Source organism: Peromyscus eremicus, chromosome 3 (assembly GCF_949786415.1).
Source record: "Peromyscus eremicus chromosome 3, PerEre_H2_v1, whole genome shotgun sequence".
In the NCBI taxonomy this organism is placed as follows: Eukaryota; Metazoa; Chordata; class Mammalia; order Rodentia; family Cricetidae; genus Peromyscus; species Peromyscus eremicus.
In genome coordinates, this window is record NC_081418.1 from 79250070 (window position 1) to 79277967 (window position 27898).

The window sequence follows — 27898 nt, forward strand, 5'->3', positions numbered from 1 at the left end:
CTGGAATCATCTTGGAAGAGGGGAACTCAATTGAGAAAATGTTCCATCTGATTGACGCATAAGCAAGTCTTTGGGGGCATTTTCTTGATTAATGATTGACACAGTAGGTCTCAGCCCACTGTGGAGAGTGCCACCCCAGGGTAGGATGTCCTGGGTTATATCAGAAAGCAGGCAGAGTGAGCCATGAAAGGCAAGCCAATACGGAGCATTCCTCTGTGGCTTCTGCTTCCTGGTACCTGCCTTGAGTTCCTACCCTGACTTCCCTTCATGATGGAGTGTGATTTAGAGTTGTCAGCCAAACAAAACCTTTCTTCCACAGGTTGCTTCCAGTCATGGTGCTAACTGTGATGCTGGAAAGCAAACTAGAACAGCAGTCTATAAATACTAAGCTAGATTTCTACTCAAGATTTTCGTCAGAATTTGTGATTAAAATCCATTGATTGTCTATTTTATAGCAAAACTATATCAAAGTTTGGTGGCTTGTTATCACTGTTTAAGCAGTTTAAATACAAAATTGTGTTCATCAAGCAAGCTAATGGTTTGCTCAGGACTGCCAGGTGGACCAGTCCACCTTACATCATTGCAGATGCATTGCATGGACTGGCTGTGCAGGGATGCTCTAGGTATCCTGCTGCAGGCTGGATAGTTTGAGTCAGATCCACATGTTAGAAAAAGAAAACTAACTCCCAAAAGTTGTCCTCTGGCCTTCACACAGTCATGCCACAGCACACATGCACCAACCCATGTCTACTCCCCCAGTCTCACACATACACAAATAAATGAATGAATAGTAATAAATGAATATTACAAAAGAATAAGAACTTCCTATTAATGCTGAATATCTTAATTTATGTGTTTTCAACTTCCCATCATTTGCCCTTCTCCTTAGTTTTTTTTAGAACAATGAAAATGGTTCCTAGCTTTTCATTGGTTGGGACTGAAAAGATGTCTCAGCAGTTAGGAGTGTGTACCATTGTGGAGGGTCTGGTTTTGGTTCCCAGAACTGTTATCAGGTGACTCACATCTGCCTATAGCTGCAGTACTAGGGAACCTGAAGCCACTGGCCTCTGAGGGTGCCTGTTCTAGGGTACACATACCCATACACAGACACACATGTACACATAATTAAAAATAAAGTATCTATTTGTTCATTGGCTTAATCTTTAAAACTGGTCTTCAGTTCATCTGTTGCAATCTGTGCTTCTCAGGGTTCAGAAGAAGTAAAAGAAAATGAGGTAGATGTGAGTCTGCACTGAAGTTCTAAAGCATAGAGAAGCAAAATGTTGTCACACCTGCTTCCCTGTGGTGTTTGCCTTCTCACCACACAGCAGCAGCAGATGCCACATTTTGTATGGAACAGATTCTTCCTTTAGGACTATTCCTCATTGATTTTCACTTCTGCATCAACTAACTGCACTTGTAAATTTCTATGTACTCTGACCTGAAGAAGAGATGCATGCATGTATCACATACAACTAAATATACAACTTTTACTGTACAATATCCCCAGACCCTCCACATCTCTCTCAGTATAGAATGCATGGGCAATCTTGAGATGATCTTTCAAAAACAACTTATCTCCACTCCTTGGTTCCCAAGAGACAAAGATAGAGATGGAGGTAGAGATGATGATGGAGATGATGAAGATGGAGATGGAGATAGAGGTAGAAGTGATGATGGAGATAGAGGTAGAGATGATGATAGAGATGATGAGACAGAGACATAGATAGAGATGGGGTAGAAATAGAGATAGAGAAAGAAATGGAGATGGAGACAGAGAGAAGGATATAGAGGTGGAAGGGCAAGAGGAGAGGAAAAGAGAAAAAGAAGCTTTTTTTTTAATATAACTTTTAATCTGACACAGATTGTCCTTCCAAAGAATAAAACTATCTCATGTGTCAGCAGCTTGTAATTACAAAGACTTTGGGACATCCAGACATCAATACTCTTCTCTCTTCAGTCTCCATAGGAAGGTGGATGCTGTTTAATAAAAAGGCTTTTAACAACAGGAACACCGCCAGAGATTTGTTAGCATCTCTATGTTCCAGGCACCAGAAATTTCCAGTCTAAACCATGACAATGACCCTAAGTATTTAGGATTGCCGCACACAATTTTTCCTAGGTTGTGAATAGTCTATACAGTCATGCTGATTGACTTTCCTCATGTAATGTATATACATATGTGTGTATTTGCATATGCATTTGCATATGTATATGATATCAATGTGGAGCCATCTTGGCAATGTTCTACATCTGATTGAGCTACACTCTGTGGTAGAAAGATAAAAGATTCATTGCTATACAGACACATTCCCCAAATTATCCACCAGATGGCCTTATTAGAAGTCATTCTGAAAGTGGCATTCTGACTAGTGGGTTTTTAATTATTGTTGCTTTGGGGTTTGTTTCATTTTATTTGGGAGAGGAAAGGGATGTAATTTTTGTTTCTGTGAGACAAAAGGTCTCATTGTAGCTTGGGCTAACCATAAGCCTGTTGTGTAGCTGAGGATGACCTTGAACTCCTGATCCTCCTCCTTCAACCTGTTCCACTTCCAAGTGTTGTGAATGATAGGTGTACGCCACTGTGTCTGGCCTGATCAGTGTTATTGAATTCAAACTTTAAATCTAGATAAGCCAAAGCTATGAAAAGCTAACAGAAACAAGAGGAGTTACACCGTTAGAGGGCACTTTTGTAATTTTAGAAGTCTGTTCTTAGAGGCAGCTTAGCAAGGCTTACTCTAAAGAGGAATGCATTTCCAGTTGTTCTTTAAAGTGGCTAAGTCCTCACATGTGACATGAAAGCCTGGGACTGGATGGAGGGAGGAAGGGGCCAGCAGGATGGGCCAAGGGAGAGGGGAGGCCTTGGATAATCACCAAGAGTAATGATACACAGGAGCGAAAACATGGCAACGAGATCCATTACTTTGTAGGCTAATTTTAAAAAACTTTGAAGTGGCCAGTTCTTAGAATGAACACTTTAGAGAGAACATATGGGTTAAAGAAACTATAAAACTTTAAGACCTCCATTTAAAGAATCTCTGAATGAATCTATTTTGATCAGTGAGTGTAAACTATGAATGAAAAATCTACTTATTGTGCTTGCAAAGTAATGCTTGACTACTCTTGGTGCTTCCTCAAAACACATTTTGTTAAAACTAAATCCTGTCTATAATCTGAGAAAATTGGACAAATGGCAAATGTTCATCAGGGTACCTTTTCCCTCCTCAATTATGTCATGTGAAAATGTTGAATGGTCAGCCGGACAACCTAGTTCAGTCTCTAGAACAGAAATGGTTCAAAGAGAGAACCTACTCCCCCAAATTGTCCTTTGACCTTTGCTGCTCGAGCACACACAATGGCACACGTGTCCTCTCCCACCTCAAATAAATAAATAAATGTATGTTTAAATGTTGAACAATAGTGTGATAGAATATAAATCCCTGTTTTGAGATTATGTAAATTTTAAACACTTCTCTGAAAAAAAAACAATCTGCCTTGCTCATCAAAATCGACATGACAATTATGATGGTTGTCAGAAACCAAAAGCATACCTGATAGGATTATGTTTGAGGAAATGTGATATTTTGATAGATAAAAAAAGAGGAGTCTAGATGAACGTTAGATAAAGAATACCAAATCCTAGATAGAAGAGACAATATAGAAGTGTTCATGGCACAGCAGAGCATCTGTGTGGTGAAATAATTCAGTAATATATCCTAAATGCTAGAAGAAAGAGGCTGTTTTTAATTTTAAACAGTTAAGTCTATTCTCTCAGTTGGAGTTTATAATATTCAAGCTAACACTTAGTTTGTCATAGTTTTGTGGATGCCTAAAGAAGGTGTGAGATTCCTGGGTCAGAGACACTGTATCCCTCAGAGGAACAGCCTCAGATATGGTGTCGTTTTCTTCAAGTGGCTTCCTGAACCCTAATCCCCACAAGATGATTCAAAGAGGCAGCTAAGTTTAGGGACTCCTCATCTTTGACAATGTGCAGTGATTATTCTTAGTTTTGTATGCCAAGGCTTTATTTTCCAGGGATGTTCAGTTGACTAGCCAAGCATCTCGAATTCAAAAATAAAACTTTTGAAATTCTCCAAAAATGTAGAATGTTTTGAGTCCCAGCATGACGTCACACATCAAAAATACCACACAATGAACTTGACTTCATGTACAAAATTATTAATTTATCTTATAAATTCACCTTTGGGCTATTCCTGACAGTCATAGTGCACTAGTTTTCTCAATCTGTGGCTTTTCTTAATACTCCAAGGCATTGGTTGGCCTAGTGGGGCTGAGTCACAAGTGGAACTGTACATTTGACAGCTTTATGGACAGACAGGGAGCCTACTGAGGTGTGCTGCCCTGAAGTAGCCAAGTCCTTACCGTTCTGAAGAGACTTAAACAATTGTCTTGGATCTCCTCTCAGGAGGCCAAGTTTGGGAACAATACTACCCCAAGAGGAATGACCAAGTATGTTTTATTTGGTTAAAATAGCAAGTCTTCCTAAGCACATTTTATTGCATGCTTAGCAAATACCAAATGCTATTCAGATTTTCCACTTTTTTCACCCCCAGCAGTAGTGAGGAAGAGAAAGGGGACTAGGCACCTGTCCAGCTCAGCCCACCATGACCCTGTTTGGTAGGAACAAGTTACTTGAGTTTTGACTTTGATTCACTCAGATGACTCTTGTAGACTTATATCAGGGTCTCACAAAAGCTTGCACCTAGACAACAGCGTCCCTTCTAGTTCTCTTTGACAAGCACCGAGTATTTGAAAAAAAGACTTTAATGGCATCCAAGGGAGCCTGGTGATTTTCTAAGTGCAAGCTGATCCAGATGATAAGTTTAAATCTCACTGACAGGATCCCATCCATTTGTGGAGTTCAGGAATCATGTAGCCAAGCCCTCTAGAAAACTGAGTTCCAGAACGTTCATTTGCCTAAAATTATACATCTAGTAAAGGGCTAAAACTTAAATGCTAGCTTTCTCATTTCTCTGTCAAGTTTTCTTTCAATTTCAGTGCAACTAAGTAGGGATAGAAGATGAAAAGCCACAGCTTTCGTGAGAGATACTGCAAAGTTTAAGTGCTGCAGTTGACTCTACCTGCAACTGGCTGCCTTCTCTAGCTATGTAACCTGTTCCTTTTGTATGGTAACAGCACCTACTTCATACTATATAATGACTTTGACCAATGTAGTAACCCAGTGTAGGAATAACTGTCATAACGTTTGCTAAATAAAGGAAGGCAGTCAGAGAAAGGGGCTTTGCATGCAGTAACTCCATCACTGCTGGTATTTTGAATGGGAAAATATATACAAAGCAGACAAAAAAAATTGTAGAAGTTAAAATGAACTTTTGGGGCATGATGATTGTGAAAAACTACTCATACCATCATTAAAATGTTTATTGGTTCTAAAAATCATTTTCAATTATCTAAAACTTTTTATTTTTATGTGCATGTGCGTGTGCTTGTGTGAGTCTCTCTCTCTCTCTCTCTCTCTCTCTCTCTCTCTCTCTCTCTCTCTCTCTCTGTGTGTGTGTGTGTGTGTGTGTGTGTGTGTGTGTGTGTAAATTCCAAGTATGTGTAGGTGTTCCAGAAGACCAGAATAGGGCATTGGCTTCCCTGGAACTGGAGTTATAGGCTGTTATAAATTGCCCTATGTGAGTGCTGGGAACAAAACTTGGCTTCTCTAGAAGATCAGTAAGCACTTTTAACCACTGAACCATCTCTCTCTCTCTTTTCTTTTAAAGATTTATTTATTTATTATGTATACAGTGTTCTGTCTGCATGTATACCTGCAGGCCAGAAGAGGGTACCAGGTCTCATTATAGATGGTTGTGAGCCACCATGTGGTTGCTGGACCTTTGGAAGAGCAGCTAGTGTTCTTAACCTTTGAGCCATCTCTCCAGCCCCCCATCTCTCTTTTTGATGATACTCAAAAAAAGACGGAATTAAAGTCAAACTATGTTTTAAAGTCAAAGCCAATTAGTCAAACTTATAGCTATTTTAAATGATACTAGGATCCACGTCATTTCAAATTATTGCAAACATCGGTATTTGACTTTCTCACTATGGAAAGTACTTAAGTGTAAATAAAAAAAATGTATTTTTCTAATACTCGAATTCCTGGGAAATAATTCTTCACAAAATTTTATAGGCAAAAAAAAAGAACAGTTTATCAGAGGAATAAATCCTCACTTACCATGTCAATTTTTGTGCCTATGTTGGCCATCTTACAGAAAACTGAGTCACAAGGAAGACAGTGGCCTCGACAGCAGCCTTGTCTGTGTAGACAGTAGAGGATCAGCCTTGTCTGTGTAGACAGTAGAGGATCAGCCTTGTCTGTGTAGACAGTAGAGGATCAGCCTTGTCTGTGTAGACAGTAGAGGATCAGCCTTGTCTGTGTAGACAGTAGAGGATCAGCCTTGTCTGTGTAGACAGTAGAGGATCAGCCTTGTCTGTGTAGACAGTAGAGGATCAGCCTTGTCTGTGTAGACAGTAGAGGATCAGCCTTGTCTGTGTAGACAGTAGAGGATCAGCCTTGTCTGTGTGGACAGTAGAGGATCAGCCTTGTCTGTGTGGACAGTAGAGGATCATCAGCCTTGTCTGTGTAGACAGTAGAGGATCAGCCTTGTCTGTGTAGACAGTAGAGGATCAGCCTTGTCTGTGTAGACAGTAGGAGAATCAGCCTTGTCTGTGTAGACAGTAGAGGATCAGCCTTGTCTGTGTGGACAGTAGAGGATCATCAGCCTTGTCTGTGTAGACAGTAGAGGATCAGCCTTGTCTGTGTAGACAGTAGAGGATCAGCCTTGTCTGTGTAGACAGTAGAGGATCAGCCTTGTCTGTGTAGACAGTAGAGGATTAGCTTTGTATTGGTAGGGACCCAGGAAGGAAGTCAATGACAGGGTCACGATATAACTCAGTTGGAAAGATTCTTCAAAAGTTAAGACCAAGGGCTTAAAGGTTTGAGTGGCTTGTTCTATGGCTGGGATCTGAGGCGCAGTTTCTGTCATGCAAATGTGTATGCATGCAAATGTGCTTCTGTTAGCTGTAACAGTTAGACATCAATACAATAACTCACTTTATGGCTTTGAACTCATTGTTTTACAAATGATGGAGCTAAACATTTCAATCTTTTTTTTAAAAAAATCACAAATTTATAAAACTCTAGTGTTATAAGTAAAATATTATACAAATTCTGAGTCAACATTTGAGCAAGAATTTAAAAAAATGTGTAGAGTATTTCCACCTTCAAGTGGGTGTCTTATGACTTAGGCTGGAGTTCAACCATGTCAGTGACTAGAAACTTTGCTGCTGAGCAGTGACTCTGGGCAACCTTTGGTGTGCGTTTTGTAAAACTTGAAAGGACTGACCTTTGGTGGTCCTATAAGTTTCCAGACACTGACAGGGCTTCCTCAGTAAGGATGATGTTGGCTTCTGTCATAATAAAAGTGCTGATTTGCTTTCTTAAGACCCAGGGAAGGTAATGAAAAAAAGAGTTATTTTATTTTTAAAATATTCTTTAATGTCTGAGGAGCTAGTAAATCTATTCTCAATATTATGAAATAGTTTGAAGAAAAAATGAGACAGGAGAATTCTGTCAAAATTGTATGTGCATATCCAATACCCATGCTATATCACTGATTCTGTCTAAATCAACCCTTGAGGAAGTTTCCTACCTGACCCAGTGTCTGTCTGCAGAAGTAATTAAAGCACTTGTCTCTTGTGCCCAGGATGGTGCTGCTCCACTGGTGTTTGCTGTGGCTCCTGTTACCACTCGCCTCGAGGACCCAAAAGCTGCCCACCCGAGATGAGGAGCTTTTTCAGATGCAGATCCGGGATAAGGCATTTTTCCACGATTCATCCGTGATTCCAGATGGAGCTGAGATCAGCAGTTACCTCTTTAAAGATACACCTAGAAGGTATTGTCCCTGCTGTGCTTGCTGATTTATGTCCATAACAGAGGCTCCATAGAAGACAGTCACCTTCCAGATGGAGTTTGGAGAGTCAACCTCTGAGCAGCATTATGTGGGATTATGTATGATATGTAGGATGAAACTGAAATTACTTCAACATATATAGTTCTTCAAACATCTGTATTTGTGGAAGGATAGTACCAGGAGATAGGATGAAATTCTGAGAGATTCCAATAGTGAAAAACTGACAGCAGTCATTTCTTTCACTCCACTTTAAACAACTGGGTGTCCATGGTGTTTCCAAATATGCCTATCTTTAAAAGTTATACCTATATATCATAGAAATGATATACTACAAACTAATTATATTTAAAGTTATCAAACTGCCATGTTTTAAATCTTCTCTGCCCTTCATTGTTAATTTTTTGAATTTTTACAAAAACAATTCGTCCTTTAAACCTGAGAATTGGTTTCTAAGATGTAGAATTGCTTCACACCACTAATCCACTTTGTAGAGACTGAGGTGTGAGGGATCTTCATGTCATGAATTTCATGGAGGGAGAATGGTACTCTAAACACTTTCTACTTAAAGGCCCCATCATTTCACCCTCTGGTCAGTTGGGTGAGCACAGATGATCAGTTTTTACAGGTGAAGTGGTCATTGTTTCAAGTTACTGGAGTAAAGTAACTTATTTGAAGGAATGGGACAAACTAAGAACTGACTCAAAGTGTAAATAATTATGAACCTTTAAGTCGTATTTATGAGACTGAAAACATAAGATGAAATGTTTAATACATGGAGGAATTTGTTGCCATGGTCTGCACAAAAGCTCAGTCTATGAGAAGTAACACTGATACACAAAACCATGCATGACTTCAGAGGAATCCTTAATATTAATTGAACTGTCATTGAGCACAGTTATATTTTTGTCCTTGAAATATTTGAGTGAATGAGACCAAATCAAAATTTTTCTCTAGGCATAACTTTCAATTCCCAAATACACTTGGGTTCTGCTCTCTTTTAGTAGTCTTTAAATACAGCTTCCAATTATACAATCATGTCACTTAATCAAATACATGGCTTATCCTCTGATCTTCTAAAAATTAAATAAGTTGTAATTCTAAGAGTGGTATTAAAAATGAAGTTTTCTTCTTTAACATATGTTTTTGTTATAGGACACTACATAAGCATCAGCACATCTTCCTTCACCTTTTCTTTCTTCCATTTACTAATTTCTTAGTTTTGTAGTTTTTTCCAAAACAAAATTTTAAGGCCCTTTGTATTTACAAATGAGTGAAATGTTTGCTTATATAGTTAGGTAGAGTTGTAGTTCCAAGAAGAAATTTAATTTTGGAGTTGGGGATATAGAGCAGTAAGTACACACAGTCATTGTTGATGTTCTACCTAGGATGAAATGTCTCATAAGCTTGTCTGTGGGAGGAGGAAAAGACGTCAGATGTACAAGTTGTTCTCATGTTTACACAAACATTGCAGAGTTGGATGATGTGTAGTGTGCATCCCTCATTCATGCTTCCTCGTTCATCTCATCTCCTCCAGCCTCACTTGGTAGTACATATCTGAACACCCAGGTCATGCCTTACCACTGTTCTACATGTGCTCTGTGAGCACTTACTAACAAATGCATTACATGTTGAGTTGGTTCAGATTCTCATATATCCCTAACTTGCAAGCTTTCAGATGAAAGTGTTATCTTGGGGTATCCAGCTGCTATACACGCCCAATGTTCATTGTGAGGGATGCAGACATCCTCCTGTTTGTCATCAAGTTACTAACACCGAGTTGCTTACATAAGAGAACAGACTGTTTTCTTAAAGGGAGAAAGCAGGAGGCAGATATGCTTGAGCACTGTTTTTGGCTTTGGCATTGCTATCTTGTGCTGCTCAAATAAAAATTCAAGAAACACACTACAAAATTCCGGACACTATTTGATGTCGCTTTCTCTGTGATATGACAGGCTCAGTTTAATGTCATCCCTACTAACAGATCAAAAAAACCAAAACAACAAAAAACAAACTTCTCTTCAGAAAGTAGGCAAGATTAAATATCAAATAACCTGTATGGATGGCTGTGGTATATCTGATTTTACACATTAAAACAGTTGAATCATCTAGTTGTCTTTTTAGATGATTGTCTAGTATTATTTTTAAGCCCTTGCATTTGCTTAATATGCTCCTCAGTCTGTCTTGTCTTGCCCCATATCACTTGCCATTTCCAAATTCATCTCTGAATAGTATAGGGGAACATCTGCTATTTTTATTCAGATTCTATGTACTCAAATAGAAACAGATTCTGGATATAATATCCTCAGGCTAGACTAATGAGATTGCTGTCAAGATTGTTGAGTTTTGCTCATTGACTTAGTAATTCATTCATTCAAAAACGTCCAGCAAGTGCTTGCTCTATGCAGACATCTGTACTAGCATGCTCATCACAGGGCATACAGCGACACAGAAGGTGAGCCCTAAGTGGGCCTTAGGGGAATATGAAAGCGAGTAATCACACAAATGCATATAGTCACAAACTGCAGTGAATGTGAGATCTGAGCAGCACAGTGCCTGAGAAACTGTATGCAAATCTCTTCTGGAATGAGTGAGGAAGGGCATTTCTGAAGAACCACAATTTAAATATGAGTAAGGCAGAGACGGGGCCATCAAAAAACGTATTTCAAAGACCCAGGAAGAGGAAGTGTTTGGGAGACAACAGAAATCCTATGTGTTTACAGCATGAAAAGCCAGAGAGATGGAGACAAGAACTGAGCCTGGTGAGGAAGGCAGGACGCCCCTGTGGACGCTTGACCATGAGATCAGTTAAAAACTTACTTAATGCTAAAATATGAAGCTGTAAAGAGGCTCAAAGCTGGAAAAAAAAAGTGTGTTTTATATGAGTAAAATGCAAGGTCTGTACAGGGTCATGACAATGATGTGGCTCCTTCTAGGGGTACCTTAGCTTAAACAATTGACAATTGCTCTTGTGCATAGGATGCTTGTGAGTTACAGCACCTGAGAAGTGGTACAGGAGCCTGGGAGAAATGATGAGGTTTAGACAGAAGAAAGTGATCTGTTGCTTGAGTTTTTTCTCTTAATTTGGGAACAAGAAATTCTACATATTTCACTTACAACTTTGGGTAAAAGCTGGAAAAAGGTTGTTCTCATTACAGTTGCCCAGAGTTTCACCAGGTTCTAGAAACGTTGAACAGGATATTTTATAGATATCGATCCTGTTTCAATGGAAAAAAGATTTGGAAGTAATAAAATGATTTAAAGGTAGACATCACCATTGGCTAATTCACTCAACAAATATTTTGAATTATTTCAGTGTCTGAGTATATACCAATGAAAGAACTGGCTGCCCTCTTGTGGCTGTCAGTCTAGTTGAGGGAGACAGAGAATTTAAAAAAGGATGAAAGAAACGTATACTATGTTAGGTGTCGATACATACTTTAACAATGAAAAGGAAATACTTTACATATGGAATCCAAGTGGGTCCACAATGGTGCTGGAGCAGAGTGCTGAAGGAAGCATCTAAGTCTTCCCAGGCCTCTGTCTAGAGGAGTGCTCTGCCTGTCAGACTAGCAGAACTTCAGAGACCCCAGGCAGGAGTTGGCATACATGTACCACAGACAACAGAGCTCCGAATGGAGTAATGGCAGAATAGATTCAGTTGAGGTTGAGCATGAAGGGACGTGTGGGGTACTGTAAGCTCTGTGGCTCTTACTCTGAAGTGCACAGGTCTCAGTGAGTTTTGAGTGGGGAAGTGCTTTGTTTAAGTTTGCAAAACCAAAGGGCTCCAGTGTAAAAACAGGGAGCCTAATCAGGAGGCCACAGAAGGAATGAAGACTTAGAGAAGCCAGGACAAAGCAGTAGTGTCTGCATGTATTTTAAAGACAAAATAAAAAGAAAATACTGATACATTATGTGTCAGGTAGAAAAAAAAAGCCAAGAGTGACTCCAAAATATTTGTCTGGAATGACCAGAAGTTTGGAGTTGTCATCTGCTAAAAACGGATGGGCTACAGGAATTCAGATTAGATGTCTCAAGTTTGAAATGCCACTGTCTTATTGAAGAGGGAAAGAGTTCAGGCTGAGGTTTTAGACCTGAGAGTTATTAACACACAAAAGGTAAAGCCAGGCATCTGGGTGAGGTGATATGGGAGCAAGAACAGATGGAAAAGGGACATCCATGTGATGGTTGAGGCTCACTAGAGAGATTAGGTGCTTGGGAGGTAAGCAGAGTCAGTAGGGGAGGGTAATGTGGTCAGCTGGGCATGTGTGTTGGTAGTGGGTGTATGAGAATGACGTGAGGAATGCTGAGCTGATACAGCATACAGGAAGGGAAGTCCATTCACCTCCTTGGCCATAGAACCAGTAGTAGGCACCTCTGAGCTAGCCAGCACTGAAACCAGTTTCCCTCATTTGCAGGGTTACAGTCTTTGAAAGATAATTAAGTGAAATCATGAAGGCAATTTGGAGTTAGAATATGCATCGTTTTTATAGGTTAATGATATTTTTATTCTTCATAAGGTACCATAAAAAATGTTTGAGGTAAAAGAACAGAGCAAAATGCTTTAATTTTTTTTAAAAAAACTCTGTTTTAAAATTAGTAATATATTTAATTCAATGTTTTAGTAATAAGTAAATAAACACACACACACACACACACACACACACACACACACGCACGCGCGCGCGCGCACACACGCGCACACATGCACACACACACTATTATCTTGCCAGAGACCAAGGGTACATTTTAGAACTATGATGTTGTAAACTGATATTTTGACACAGCAGGTGACATGTCAAAGTGCCTTCAAGGTAGCATAAACACTTGTCAAAGCTCAGTGGTATAGGGCACGCAGGGAATGCTTAGTGCTTGTGACTTATTTTATGGTGGGAACCCCTACAGATGGACAAGAGTTCGTGTTGAATATTGGTGAAATTATTAAGGCAACTCCACATAGTTAAAAGGAGATTTATTTAATGGCGTAACTTACAAATTAAGGGATAGGTAGGTCACAAGGTCTGGGGAAGGTGTATCGCAGTCCAGCGGTGTTCTCTAGAGCTCTGCTTGGCTCACCTCCACCGTCCAGGGTCCTGGAACAGAGCGCTTGCTTATCCAGATCTTGGGTCTCCAGGTGCCTCCCTTGGCCCCGCCTTGTAGGCGTGATAGTTGCCGAAGTCTCAATGGGGGTTGGAACTTCCAGATCAAAGCTGGAATGGCTACCCACTACAGTTGAATTCACAACACTTGGTTGAATATCCCTTTATTACCTTCCTTGTATTTGTTGATGTTTGGCTTGTATTGTTTGATGTGTTTGTTGATGTTCAGTTTAGCTGCCAAATTGTATTTAGACTTTGAACAATTGGACTTTCATAGTTTTATGTTTTCTCTGAAATGTGTTAAATGAGTAAAAATGAAAACCAAGTGGCTTTTCTGGTAAGTCTCGATTGTCATGATTAGAATCATCATAGGGTCTAAACTTACCCCTAGGTACTTCTTCATGGTTGAGGAAGATAACACCCCATTGTCCGTCACTGTGACACCCTGTGATGCTCCTTTGGAGTGGAAGCTTAGCCTTCAGGAGCTGCCTGAGGAGGCGAGTGCAGATGGATCAGGTAAGTGGCAGGATGCACCTAGCCTCAGAGCTCTGAAACACACAACCTTCTGCAAGGAAGGGGAACAGCCCAGATGCACATGTGAAGCTGGAGCCGGAAATGGAGAAATGGCATGAGATGACATTGATCTTGGTAAAATAAATGAGGCAAAAGGGAGTGTGGAGGTGAGCGGTTTGGACAGCCTCTGTCCTGTCTGCTGTCTGCAAGCCTGTCTGCATATGTGCAGCATCTGAAACCCCAGGTGCCTTGATTTCAGCCTCAGATGTTCTGGCTTAATTATTGTGGGGTATAAAAAGCTCCCCATTGGTGACTTTGGGGCTCAGGCAAGGTTAAAAATATTTCATTTCTGGGGAATAAAGGGTGCATGGAAAAAAGTAGAGAAGCAGTTAACAATATTTAAAGGCAGAAGGACAAGCAAGTCAGTAGGAGGAAAGGGTTAGTCACCTAAAGAAGACAGAGAAGGTGGAATGCAGATAGCAGGTAATGAGTGAAAAACAGTGGCTCCTTCTAAGGGCATCTTACCTTAAAGATTAAGGCCTGCCAGCTGCTCCTCTGGGAAGGATGCTTGTGAGTTACAGTACCTGGGCAATCTTGGAAGAGCCCATGGGGAAGCAGTCAGACTTATATAGTACAGGATCTCTGACATTAATGGATGTATGGTTCTGTTCTTCCCTTAACTCTGGAATAAGTCATTCAACACACTTTCAATTTTTGGTAATAAGCTGGAAAACAGCTGTTCACTCTGGTCACCCAGCATTCCATCGGGTTCTAGATATCTTATGCTTATATCTGCATGGTATTGATGTTAACAGTAGCCAAGTTTATATATATATATATATATATATATATATATATATATATATATATATTTTGGTTTTTTGAGACAGGGTTTCTCTGTGTAGCTTTGCGCCTTTCCTGGAACTCACTTGGTAGTCCAGGCTGGCCTCGAACTCACAGAGATCCGCCTGGCTCTGCCTCCCGAGTGCTGGGATTAAAGGCGTGCACCACCACCGCCCGGCAAGTTTTATATTTTAATGGGAAAAAAAATCCCCTTAGTTTTAAGACTTCCTCTGTACTGCTCCTGGGAACCAGTTCTAACCACTGGTCCTTAAGTGCCTGTACTGGTGCTTTACACCCTGTATTTTAATCAAGTCATCCAGTCCCACTAACAGTCACGAGATTAGAACAATGGCTGGCCATCTATCTGCAAGCAGCATGTTTGAATCATTTTGGTTCACACCAGATTAATAGTCTTTAGAAAGTTTGACCTAACTTTTCCTTTAACTGGATTCTGCCCCACAGAAATAATCAAAATGAAGAAAAGCTTTGCTCATATATGAGCATCACTTGAAATAGGAAAAGATAAACCAATAGTATTATTTTGTGACATGAGCAAGAACTGGGTTCTAAAACTAATGACTTACCTAGATTCACATATGTATGAGGATGAGGATATATTTTATTAAGTTATGGAGAGAAATTGGTGAAAATAACATTAACTTCAAAAAATGTGTAAGAGAAAAGACTGGATGGAAGTATAAGAATGTTGTTGGTGTTTTGTTTTGTTTTTTCCTCTTTGGGGGCCCACCACCCAGCTCCCAAATAAATACACTGAGACTTATTCTTACTTATTTCTAGCCAGCTTTTTTTAACTTAATTATCCCATCTACCTTTTGCCTCTGGGCTTTTACCTTTCTCTATTCTATATACCTTTCTTTCCTTCTTACTCCGTGACTGGCCCCTGGCATTCTACTCTCCTTCTCCCTTTCTTGTTCTTCCTTCCTTCTTCTACTTATTCTCTCTGCCTGGCAGCCCTGCCTATCCCTCTCCTGCCTAGCTATTGGCTGTTCAGCTCTTTATTAGACCAATCAGGTGTTATAGACAGACAAAGTAACACAGTTTTACAGAGTTAAACAAATGCAACATGAAAGAATGCAACACGTTTGCATCATTAAACACATGTTCCACCGCATAAAGGAATATAACACATTTTAAGCTAATATTCCACAACACAGGAGTAAGAAAGGACTCTGGTGAGAAATTAGTGACTTCCCTATGTTCACCTTGCTTCCTTTGGTGCCATTGTCTGTTAGGACTATGTCATATCTTTGATATGAAGATAAGATGTTTGAAAACATAATCTAAGGTTGGCAAGCCACAGTAGCACTCAGCCTATTCTTCTCCCTTGTTCTCCAGGTGACCCAGAACCACTTGACCAGCAGAAGCAACAGATGACTGACATGGAAGGCACAGAACTGTTCTCCTACAAGGGCAATGACGTAGAGTATTTTCTGTCTTCAAGTTCTCCATCTGGTTTGTATCAGTTGGAACTTCTTTCAACCGAGAAAGACACATATTTCAAAGTATACGCCACCACCACTCCAGAATCTGATCAGCCATACCCTGAATTACCATATGACCCTAGAGTCGATGTGACCTCCCTCGGACGTACCACGGTAACTTTGGTCTGGAAGCCGAGCCCCACAGGCTCTGTGTTGAAACAACCCATTGAGTACTGCGTGGTCATCAACAAGGAGCACAATTTCAAAAGCCTTTGTGCGGTGGAAACAAAGCTGAGTGCAGATGACGCCTTCATGATGGCACCCAAACCTGGTCTCGACTTTAGCCCCTTCGACTTCGCCCATTTTGGATTTCCAATAGATAATTTGGGTAAAGATCGCAGCTTCCTGGCAAAGCCTTCTCCCAAAGTGGGGCGCCACGTCTACTGGAAGCCCAAGGTTGACATTCAGAAAATCTGCATAGGAAATAAAAACATTTTTACAGTCTCTGACCTGAAGCCGGACACCCAGTACTACTTCGATGTCTTCGTGGTCAATACCAACAGCAACCTAAGCACGGCTTATGTGGGTACTTTTGCCAAGACCAAGGAGGAAGCGAAACAGAAAACAGTGGAGCTAAAAGATGGGAGGGTCACAGACGTGTTTGTTAAAAGGAAGAGAACGAAGTTTCTGCGATTTGCTCCAGTCTCCTCTCACCAAAAAGCCAGCTTCTTCATTCACTCTTGTCTGGATGCTGTTCAAGTCCAAGTGAGACGAGATGGAAAGCTGCTTCTGTCCCAGAATGTGGAAGGCATTCGGCAGTTCCAGCTAAGAGGAAAACCCAAAGCAAAATACCTCATTCGACTGAAAGGCAGCAAGAAAGGAGCATCTATGTTGAAAATACTGGCCACCACTAAGCCTAGTAAGCAGGCTTTCCCCTCTCTTCCGCAAGACACGAGAATCAAAGCCTTTGATAAGCTACGCACCTGCTCTTCGGTCACAGTGGCTTGGCTAGGCACCCAAGAAAGGAGAAAGTTTTGTATCTACAGGAAAGAATTGGATGGGAACTACAGCGAAGACCAGAAGAGAAGAGCGCAAAACCGGTGCCTGGGACCAGACACCAGGAAGAAGTCAGAGAAGGTCCTCTGCAAGTATTTCCACAGCCAAAACCTGCGGAAAGCAGTGACCACAGAGACAATCAAAGATCTGCAGCCTGGCAAATCTTACCTCCTGGATGTTTATGTTGTAGGACATGGGGGACACTCTGTGAAGTATCAGAGTAAAGTTGTGAAAACAAGGAAGGTCTGTTAGTTAACTTGAGTGAAGAAGATGTGGAGGACTCCGGGAGAGACACGGAATCACTTTGTAAACTGACTACTCTCATGGTGGACCAAAGTTGTGACCTGTGCTTGAAAGGAAGGATACCAACACGTGTACATTGATGTCCGTTGTAATGTAACATGGAGACTTGTACTCACACATACCTGTGGTACTTAGGGTCCATCTGTCTGATGCTGGTTGATGTCAAAGGAAGAGGGTATCTTGATGGATACCACCCCTTGCTTTGAGCATTGCATGAACTGCTTCTAAATTATTTTATTACCTAAAAATTTAAAAATATGCCATTTGTTGCACACATCCACAAATGCAAATCATTCCTCTCTGTAGATGCTAGGGGAAAATATATAAATATATATATAAATTATTTTATAAATTCTGTTTTAAATGTTGGTGTTTCTATTATTGTAAGCTATTAAATTCTTTCTCTGTCAAAGTATAGATCTAATCTAAGATCACATTGCCCTCTAGGCAGTAATATTGTGGTTGTAAATTCTTATTTGTTCAGTAAAATGTTTAAATGCTATATGTATCTCATGTAAAAAGTTGGTATACATTATATTTATGTACATAAAATTAAGAATATTAGATTATTACACTGTTCCTTTTCCCAAGCAGTACCGTGGTGTATTCAATTTCTTATCTGTCCCTAAAACTGTGCTTTTCTGTAACTTGGCACCAAATTTTACTCTTATTTAGTAGCTACAATGGAATATTGCTTCTCTTGACCTTTATTGGCATCAGGAGCCAGTTATTCAAGTCTGGATTTGGGCACCAAGTGGGAGCCAGCCTCTGTGGGAGCTGAAGCACCACAACAGACCTGTTGGAGAATAGGCAAGCCAAACACTATCAGCCTGATAATCAATCATTTTAAACACTTATTTTAAGTGGTAAAATTTAGATATTATAAGTACTCCATTTGCTTAAATATTTGCAGATCTTTTTAACTACTGGTTGAAGCAACTGAGAACATTTTGATCAGGACTTTGGTCAGACAGAACATGACCATTACAGCTGCTGCTTAAAACACTCACAAACCACTGCTGCCGTTAATTTTGAGTTTTCATCTTGTTCTCATTTTTAAAGGTAATTGAAGTGTGAGACACAAGTCTAGCGGATAACATCTGCAGCCTCTACCAGGACAGCATGACGGCAGTTTTATCCTCTGTAGGTTTTACTCAAAAATGCCAAGACATCATGAGACCACAAGACCAAGATTCAGAAATACCTGTCATTTTTAATCACTAAAAACAATATGCCTGTAGGAGAATCTGTTGCTGCCCACCATCCCCCTTTTCCATTTATAAAGTTGAGGTGGTAGTAGATGTAGCTGCAGGGACTCTGTTAGATGCCTTCTGTCAGAAGAAGTTGCCGTTTGTAAAACTCGAGCTCTACATCCTTACATTCTACAGCTATAGTGGGGGACAGGCAGACCCATTACTCTCTTTGCTGCCTGCTACACGCCAGCCCAGCTTTTGCCAGGGAGAGTTCACCGGCAGCATTGCTATGGAGTAGAGGAATAAGGTGGCTGAGATGTGGCTACTCACAGGCCCTGTGACATGTGCTCTGCATTCCTTAAGAGTAATGACAGTTAGGACAGACCCTCTAACTCCTCCGCAGTAACTTTTCAGCAAAACTGGTTCATCCACATAAGGCAGGAATGATACCTGAGATAATTTTTTGATAGCAGAAGACTGTGTACCCAATGCTTTGTTTAAGCAACTGCCGTACAAGGAGAGACTGACAATTAACACCCAGAGAAAATATATTTAGTTGTAAACGTGGGAGAAACCATTTCCTAATGTTGCTGAGTGACTTGTAAGTGGGACTATAGTGGACCAGCTTTACTGCAGCTTTGATGGTCTGGGCTCTTGGGTGCTGCCTAACACCCATGAGCTGAGAGCCAGACTGAGCTGATCAAGTTGGCTTTTCCGCTAGCTGTGATGATGGTGGTTTCTTCATATTCTGGACAAATACAGGAATCTTTTCATGGCCTTAGAAAAATTTGCCCTTTAAACTAAGGAAAATGAAACAGCCATCATGAAATGCCTACTGCTTGTAACAAAGGGGAATCCATGACAATCATGGCCTACTACTCATGTGCCAATATTTCAAGAGCATCTGGGTAAGATCAGGGACAAGAAAGAAAGACTCATTCACATTAACAAAAGAACTAGAACCTTGCTAGTGTGAATGAAAACCCAGGCCTATGTTAATCTCCAAGTGAACAATAGATACTGGGGTGGGGGGGGGATGGTTACACAATGCTGTAGATGGATTTGAAAAGAAAGGGTTTGGGGGTATTTAGCTCATTATCTTTACTTTTCAGATGCAATGACAGAGAAAGAACAGAATACATTTAAAACAAGAGAAGTAAAAATAGATAAGCTTTGCCGAGGTGTAGTGGTGCACTCTTTTAATCCCAGCACGCAGAAGACAGAGGCAGGCAGAGCTCTGAGTTTGAGATCAGCCTGGTCTGTTTAGTGAGTTCCAGGCCCACCCAGAGCTACAAGGTGAAACACTGTCTAGAAAACAAAACAGAAGAGAACAAAACAAACAAACAAATGACCCCCTTCCCTCCCCCTCAAAAAAACAGTTTTATAGTTGAAACAGCTAAGCAATTTACTATGCAGACTTCAAAATCCTTTCCAAATATCAATCACTGATATTTGGTTGAAAAAAAGTCATTTTAGGTTAGCTTTTAAAGAGTAGTGTCTTAATCCTAGTCATTTCTAATTTTCTTGTTTGGAGACAAAGTATTTCTAATGTAGGTTTACATACATAAAGTTAAGATGGGAAGGTTATTAGTCTGTGTATTAATGGTAAAACCTAGATTTTGGAGTCTAAAATTGTTACGACTCTATAAAACATATAACAAATTTTTTGTTAATTTGTAATCAGTATCTACATTAATTTGTTTTGTGTATATGGGTGTTTTGTCTGCATGTATATCTGTGCACCAAGTATGTGCCTGGTACCTGTGGAGGCCAGAACTGGATCTTGGATCTCCTAGAACTGTAGGTCCAGATGGTTGTGAGTCACTATGTGAGTCCTAGGAAGTGAACCTTGGTCCTCCAGAAGAGCATCCAATGCTCTTAACCACTGAATCATCTATCTAGCCCCTAGATTAGTTTTTAAAGATGCATTCAAAGTTTAGAGCTGAAAAAAATGTGCATCCTTAATTTTTGTTGCCCAAAACACATCTGAAGTAATTATATTTTCCATGCCCTGAATAGTCAAGTGCAGTCATGAGAACTCAATTAAAACTTAGAATTTGAATTTGAGCAACACTTAATGCTTCTTTCAAATTTTAAAAATTATTTTATTGTATGTGTATGGTTGTTCTATGTGCATGTGTGTGCCTTGTGTCTGCAGAAGACAGAAGAGGCATTGGATCCCTTGGAATTGGAGTTACAGATAGTTGTGAACTGGCATGAGGATGCTGGGAATTGAACCTAGGTCCTCTGGAAGAGCAGCAGGTGCTCTTAACCACAGAGCCATCTCACCAAACCCATAATTTAATGTTTCTTACTTACTTTTTGGGGTGGTTGGGGGTGGGGGTACTCAGTTAAATCACACACACAAACACATTCTTGCTTATAATTTCATGATTAGGTGTCGTTTAATCCAGGATCCCTTCTAGCACTTTACCAAACCCTTCCATATGTCAACTAGTACTGCCGTCCCCCTTACAACACGGGAACTGAGAGCTCAGGACACCAACCCACATTCCTTAATTCCCTCCCAACACTTTGCCAGCACTTCCACAGAACGTCTAACATGGCCATCATACTTTACAATGAGGAAATTGAGGGCTCTCCAGGACTGGAACCCAGGTTCCTTCATTCCCAACTTAATGCTTACTCAGGACTTGGTTTAAAGCCTGACTTCACTTTAGGAAGCAGACAACAGCTTACCCAACTGATCTCTACAGACCAGCTGTCTCAAAAGTGCCACAGAACAAAACCTGGTGGCTGACTTGAACAAGCTTTTCTGGAGCTTCACTGTGATTGCTTCCTGTCACACTTTGATGGTGTGTCATAGAGATAAAATCTATGGGAAACTTACCTGCAGCTTCTCTCCCAGGACCAAGCCAAGGTGACTACATGCAGATGTCAGCTGTAATCTGTTTGTAGTTTTCTGGGTGGCCTGAGAGGCATCAGGGCACATTCACCATTTGTTTTCCTCCAGAGATCCTTGGCCAGAAATATACATAGCACTGTGATATCTGGGCCTTTGATATTGGTTTGATAATGGGAAGTTCAAGAGGGAAGAGCAGACCAAAAAGTAGAGTACAGAAAGAAGGGCAGTTTTATCTAATTTCCTATTCTGAGAGGCCCCAGAGATGAAGAGAAGTAAAAGTTGTAATACAATCTGTTTTATTAAGATTTTGCATGCTGTCCTACATGCAACTCACACTGGAGATTCTGACCCAAATCACCATCCTCTATTAGAATTGTGTCTTACTGACAGACACTTTTCATTTCCTAGGAGTGCCCAAACATGTGCACAGATGTGATTGGTTTAATTTCCCTTACACCCTTCTTTCCAACCTGTGAAAACTATTCTTAGTTAATAGGACGACCTTACAGATCTACCCTATATTTCTTTCATAGATAGTTTTGTAGTATTCTCACTTGCAAAAGGGAAAGAGAGATTTCTGATGCACTGCATAGAAAAATAATTGGCCCAAGATTGAAGAATTGAGTCTTAGACACAGTGACACGGCTTCATTGTCTCTATGTAGGTGTCAGTAGAGACAGAAAGGGGCCAGTTTTGGTGAGAGAAAGGACCTTGGGTCCTAGTAAAATTCAAGGATGTTTATATTATTCTGCACTACCATGTTTTCACAGTTGGCGGGATTACAACAAGAGGCAATTACAGACAAGGATTCTACTGGAACGTAGCCACTACTCACTAAGCTGCCCAAGACTTTTGGGAAAGTGAGTGTTCTTGAAACTTGTTAGAAATGTAATTTTGAGACTGAGCCAGAGGCAGATATATAAGGCAACCTACTGGGATAGAGCCTTGCCCCAAGGCATCAGGTATGGGAATAGTTTTTGAGTGAACACAAAGGTGTAAATCAGAGCTGTTGGAGGATCAGTGTTGATCGAGAGTGATGGGATGCAGATGGTGTGGCCTAGAAAATAAGACTAAATTGAAAATGAGATGTTGAATGGGCCTGCTGTTTCAGGTTGGCCCTGGCATAAAACTGGGCTGTTTAAGCAGCAGTTTCTAATCATAGTCTCACCCTCCCTCCCTCCTGCCCTCTTTTTTCTCTCTCTCCCTTTCTCCTCCCATTTTCCTCTCTTTCTATCCCTCTCTCCCCCTTCTCACAAATACTGCCTAAGATCAGAATCCAATCAAATTATGAGTTGGAAAAAGCAAACATGCAGTTCTTGTCTGCAATTGTCTCTTGGTAAAATCTCTCTGACTGTGAAAACATAATAGCACAGGATAATATAAGCCATTGCTTCAGGGTGAACCTTACGAAGCCCTGAGGTGTCTATATTTAATTATTATTCTAGCAGGATTTTGCTCCTGAGTAAAAATATCTATACTAAGCAGAACCAAGCATTTAGTACTTGAAGTACAGAGGGTTTGAGGCGTTTTAGAAAATGTGCTCTGAACTCTCAAGGAGGACTTAGCACACCAGTACCTTTACCACACTGGCTGGAATAGTCACATTCTGCTAGACAGATACCCCAAGAACCACTGAGGAAGGTCTGTCTACCTGGGGCTCAGGAAGTGGCTTAGAGCACTGGCTGCTCTTCCAGAGGACCTGAGTTCAATTCCCAGCACATACATGGCAACTCACAACCATCTGTAACTCCAGTCCCAAGGGATCGAATGTCTCCTTCTGGCCTCTGAAGTCATGCAGGTGGTGCACAGAAATTATGCAGACAAAATATCCATACACATAAAACAAGCAAATTAGGTTTAAAAAGGAGTCTCTGTATGTAAAATAACTAGATTGTGACATAACCATTCCTATAGTAATGACAATAGGCACAGAGGGCTACAGCGGTTAATAGCACCGCCATAATCCAATGCTTGGTTGCCACGCAGCCCAGCAGTGGCTAACTCTTAGAATGTTTAACACTCACTGCGTTTTCAGGATGTAGTAAGAACTTTAGGTGAGTGAGACAAATGAGCACACATACATTTGCTTAAATAAAGAAATAATATCCCAGCAGTTTTATCACTACGATTGTTTTATAAGCCATTTACATTGGCTTTTTTACAGTCTCCTTTTTATGAATGTAAAGTTTGTCAATCTGCCTTCCAGCTGTAAGCTCCGGGTTGTTGAATTTCTCACCCTTCCATCAACACAAGACTCAGTACTCAGGTATGGAAAAATGACAGAAATCTGAAAGCACCATTGTAGATGTAACCAACCGTCTTATTAAATAAGAAACACAAAACCAATGCAAAGAAGAAAGCCAAGAGATCAGAGCTAAGAGCCTTACCCATCTGTTGCAGCTAGCCTCTTCAGCCAAGAGAGACCTACTTCCTGTGTGTTTGTCTTTATATAGACTTTCTGTTCTGCCTTCTCATTGGTTGTAAACCCAACCACATGACTGCCTCATCACTGCCTGTTTGTATAGACCTCCAGATCTTCTATGGTTGGTATTGAGATTAAAGGCATGTGTCTCCAATGCTGGCTGTATTCTTGACCACACAGAGATCTAACTAGCTCTGCCTATCAAGTGCTGGGATTAAAGGCATGTGCCACGAACGCCCAGCTCTGCTATGGCTTGCTATTAGCTCTGACCCCCTGGCAACTTTATTTATTAACATACAAATAAAATCACATTTCAGTACAAATAAAATATCACCATACACCATGCTGAGTCACAACATGAACAATTCATTTTTGTCCAGGTCTGAGTGACTACTAGTAGAGACTGGTACTTCAAAAACAACTGTGTACTGAGCAAACTTAGCTGCTCTCAATATCAAACAACAACCCATCAACCACCCCCATGTGTAGGCATTCCAGGAAGCCCAACTTGAAGTGGGCAGATGTGTACTGAGTTCTGGACATGTTAGTGTCAAATCATACAGAATGTTCATTTCTGCTATGGAAATCGTACAAGCGCAGAACTACTGTTTTTAATGTCTCGGAGGACTTGAAAGTGTTCTTGGATTGCTTATTGCTCTTCGTAAAGCTCACTCCTACTTTCAAAGGCTTGGTAGCTTGCTCATATTAAAAAGAGGACAATGTATCTTTATTCCACTGAGTTTTCTTTTTTCTGAAGTTATGTGGCTTAATAAGAGAAAGGAGAGTGGTAGAAATGAAATTGAGTATTCTTTTAAACTTGTGGGACTTAAACTTCCTTATTTGTCAAATGAGGAAGGAGGTGATGGTCACCATGTTTCCTTCTGGGAAAACAAAGTCCACATTGAGTGCTGAACATTTGAAACATAGTAGAAATGATCACATGAAGCCAGGATCGTGTTCTTGTTTAACAAAACAAAAGAACAAAGAAACTACACAGCGTGCCCAAGACCACAGGTTAGATGGGGTAGAACCTGGATATGTGAGATTCTTCTGGTTCTAAATGCATGCATCTCTCTGCCCACCCATATGTTTATGAACGGTTGTGCTTATTTGTGAGCCAGAATTTCATTAGGATAGGATACTGAGAAGCCAGTTGAAGGACAGAGGGAGAAATTAGCATGCTCAAAACTTGCACTGGACATTGGCAAGTTACCTGTGAGATGAATTCATACATATGGACAACTAGAAACAGGAGAGACACTGTTGACAAATTGTTGCTGAGTTCTTCAAATTGTGTAAAATAGGTTGGTATTTGACTCTGTCTGTTATGCTATAGAATGTGCTGTAATTCTTACACATGGCGTGAATGTCTGTAATATGGGTTAATAAAGGTTTCTTTAATGCTCCTGTTCGGCACACAGACAGCTGCCTCTGGGTACCTTTGTTTCTGTCTTGCCTTTGTACATATTGCTGTCCTTTGTTGCTGCTTTTTTTTCTAGTAACAGATATTTGGAGGGTTTCACCACACAGCTGCCAAGTCTGGAGTTGAGGGCTTTATCCTGAACTTAAGAGTTGTATCTTTGATCCTCATGACCAACTTCTGATGCAGATTCCGTTGTTTTCTATGTTTCACTGCTAAAGAACCCGAGATCAGAGGAGCTGAGAAACTTCCCCATTGCCTGCTTCAAATAAGAGGTTCAGTCATAGTCAAGCCCTATAACTGGTTACAAAGCTGACACTGGATGGGCTGGTTCTGGAAGATCATCCATCTGCCTTCCATAGAAGTAACTAACTCTAAGTTTGTGAGGCCACTCACTTTTCTAGAGGACTTGCTTGGATGACACACCCTGTGCTTTCTGGTGAGATTCTCATTTGCTATATTACACCTTTGTTCCCACATTCATTCTTCCATGCCTTATCTAAGGAGCTCACACACAGCCACTGCCTTTGATCCAGAAATGGAAAAGGAGAAGGCCAGACACAGGATTTAGATAGTGCCTTTGTGGCTTTTGAGTCAGCTGCTGTGGTTTCATGGGTTACTTTTCTGGACAATGATAAAGGGTGGATGATAACTCTGCTGCCTCTCTTGCCTGCTCCAGTTTGAAACCATTTTTAATTGCTGAAGTGTATGTATGGAGATATGTACAAACTACATTTCTGCCACTTGTACCACAAAACTTGATTCTTAGCTCTGATTCTTTTCCACAAAGAAAATATTTTAACAATTAGACTTGAATTCTTATACTTTCTTCAATACACACACACACACACACACACACACACACACACACACACACACAAACCATTTCAATTCTAGCTTATTCAGAATTATATTAAGTACACAGTTCTTCCACTGGCTTTCCATTTCTACATATTTTGGACCATATTCTATTTCAGTTTGGCCTCATTTTTCAACAGTCTGTTTTCTCTGACACCGTCCTCACATGTGAAGATGTGTGTAGTGTGAGCACATGGTGGAGGCCTGAATCAGTCACACTTCAAGTCAACCTCTCCTATGTCCACTTTGTCACAGAACCTTCATGTGCAGAGAAACTACTTCTAAAAGCTGTGTTTGTTTCCAGTCTGTTAGCACCTCGGGGACGATGCTTCCCAGACAACATGATTCTTAAAATCAGACTCCTATGTTCAGATGTCAATTCTAAGAAAATTACTTCAAAGCCCCAGTTCAGTGATTTTTACTTTAACGTTTCCATTACTTTACTCTCTGGACTGATCTCTTGTTCATACTGATCAAGTCAGCATTTGGAATGTAAAGTTGACACTTTTGGTACCAATTTCTCCTGTATGCATTGGACTTAGTAGTTGAATTAAAAGCAGGCTATCCCCTGGCTTCTCATTTGTCATCCACAGAACCTGTGACATACCCCCAAATACATTCCAGTAAGGGCAAAACCAAGCATTTTATTTTTCCATTTTATTTCATTGTGGTAAAACATTCAACATGAGATCTAGACTCTTAATGACTTTTTATGCTAACAATATTATTGTTAACTATTTGTACAGTTTGTGCAGCAAATCCCTAGAATTGAATCTGTCTTGCTTAACTGAAAACTTAGCCATGGTTGAGAATCCCCCTAATGTTCCATTCTACAGTCCCGAGCACCCCTCTATTCTGCTCTTGACAATCTCTCTTCTTTATTTGGGGGGTGGTGGTGGGTTTTTTTTTCACTTAACATAATTCCCACAAAGTTCATTCATGTTGCTGTACATTGAAGAATTTACTTGTTCTTCTGAATTTTAATCCTACTCCATCATACACACTTGCTACACCTTGGTTTCTCCAGCCATCTGTTCATCGACACTCAGGTTGTCTCAATGGCTCAGCTGCTTCAGTATCCTAAACAAGCAGGAGACTATTACCATCTTTTCTTTTTGTAATTTTAAAACTACATTTCTTCATTGAGTGTGGGGCACAAGTGCGCCAAGTATGCATGAGGAAGCCAGAGGACAACTTGCCGGAGTTAGTTTTCTCCTTCTACCATGCAGGTCCCAGTGATCCAACTCAGGTCATCAAGCTTGAGAGGAATCTCCCTTCCCCCTAACATCCTTTCAAAGCCCTGATTTGAATTAATTGGATAAAAACACCAAAGTAGGATTGGTGATTTACATAGTACTTTAAAGTATTTTAATAACTTGCATGGTTTTTCACACTGGCTAAATTGTTTTACATTTTCATCAAGTATGCTAGGATTCCAGTTTCTCCACTTCCTCACAAACATGTACACTCACCTTTTATTTTCACAATAGCCATGTGAGGTGGGGCTGACTTGCATCTCCCTGATGACTAGTGATGCAAGCATGCTTTCAGGTTTCTTTGACTATTTACATGCCGTCCAGAGAGAAAAGTTTATTCAAGTCCATAGCCCATCATTAATCTTGTCCTTGGCTTTTGCCTGCTGTGTTGGTGGAGTTCTGAGTGTATCTTAGAGACTGCATCTTCATGGGTGTTTGGTCTGTAATAGGAACCCCGTAGGTCACTTTTTGATTTCTGATAGCATCCTTTGTTGTAGAAAGTGTGGCTTCCCTTTCCCGTGATCTTAGTGTTTACATCTTCCTGTGTTTCCCATGCTGTGATGTTCTGCTGATACTCCCATAAGGCAACTCTGCAGTTGATACTCCCATAAGGCAACTCTACAAGCATTTGAACCATATTCAGACAACCTGAAGAGTTTGAACATCTTCTGTTAGGGTTGAAGAGTGAAG

General features: G+C 40.5%; 1 protein-coding gene across 1 annotated transcript; it reads left to right on the forward strand.

Annotated features, from left to right (window-relative positions):
- Window positions 1-7734: 7734 nt before the first annotated feature.
- On the forward strand, window positions 7735-17409 carry Ndnf (neuron derived neurotrophic factor). The gene is made up of 3 exons (XM_059256703.1): window positions 7735-7922; window positions 13428-13552; window positions 15749-17409. Exons 1-3 carry the CDS (start codon window positions 7735-7737, stop codon window positions 17140-17142), a joined length of 1707 nt encoding a protein of 568 aa, XP_059112686.1. The 3' UTR covers window positions 17143-17409.
- Window positions 17410-27898: the final 10489 nt, after the last annotated feature.

Excerpts from the sequence above, each read along its gene's own strand:
- Ndnf (XM_059256703.1), top strand. The coding sequence starts at position 7,735 with ATGGTGCTGCTCCACTGGTGTTTGCTGTGGCTCCTGTTACCACTCGCC. Across the intron at positions 7,923-13,427 it reads TTTAAAGATACACCTAGAAG|GTACTTCTTCATGGTTGAGG; the intron begins GTATTGTCCCTG and ends ACTTACCCCTAG. Across the intron at positions 13,553-15,748 it reads GGCGAGTGCAGATGGATCAG|GTGACCCAGAACCACTTGAC; the intron begins GTAAGTGGCAGG and ends CTTGTTCTCCAG.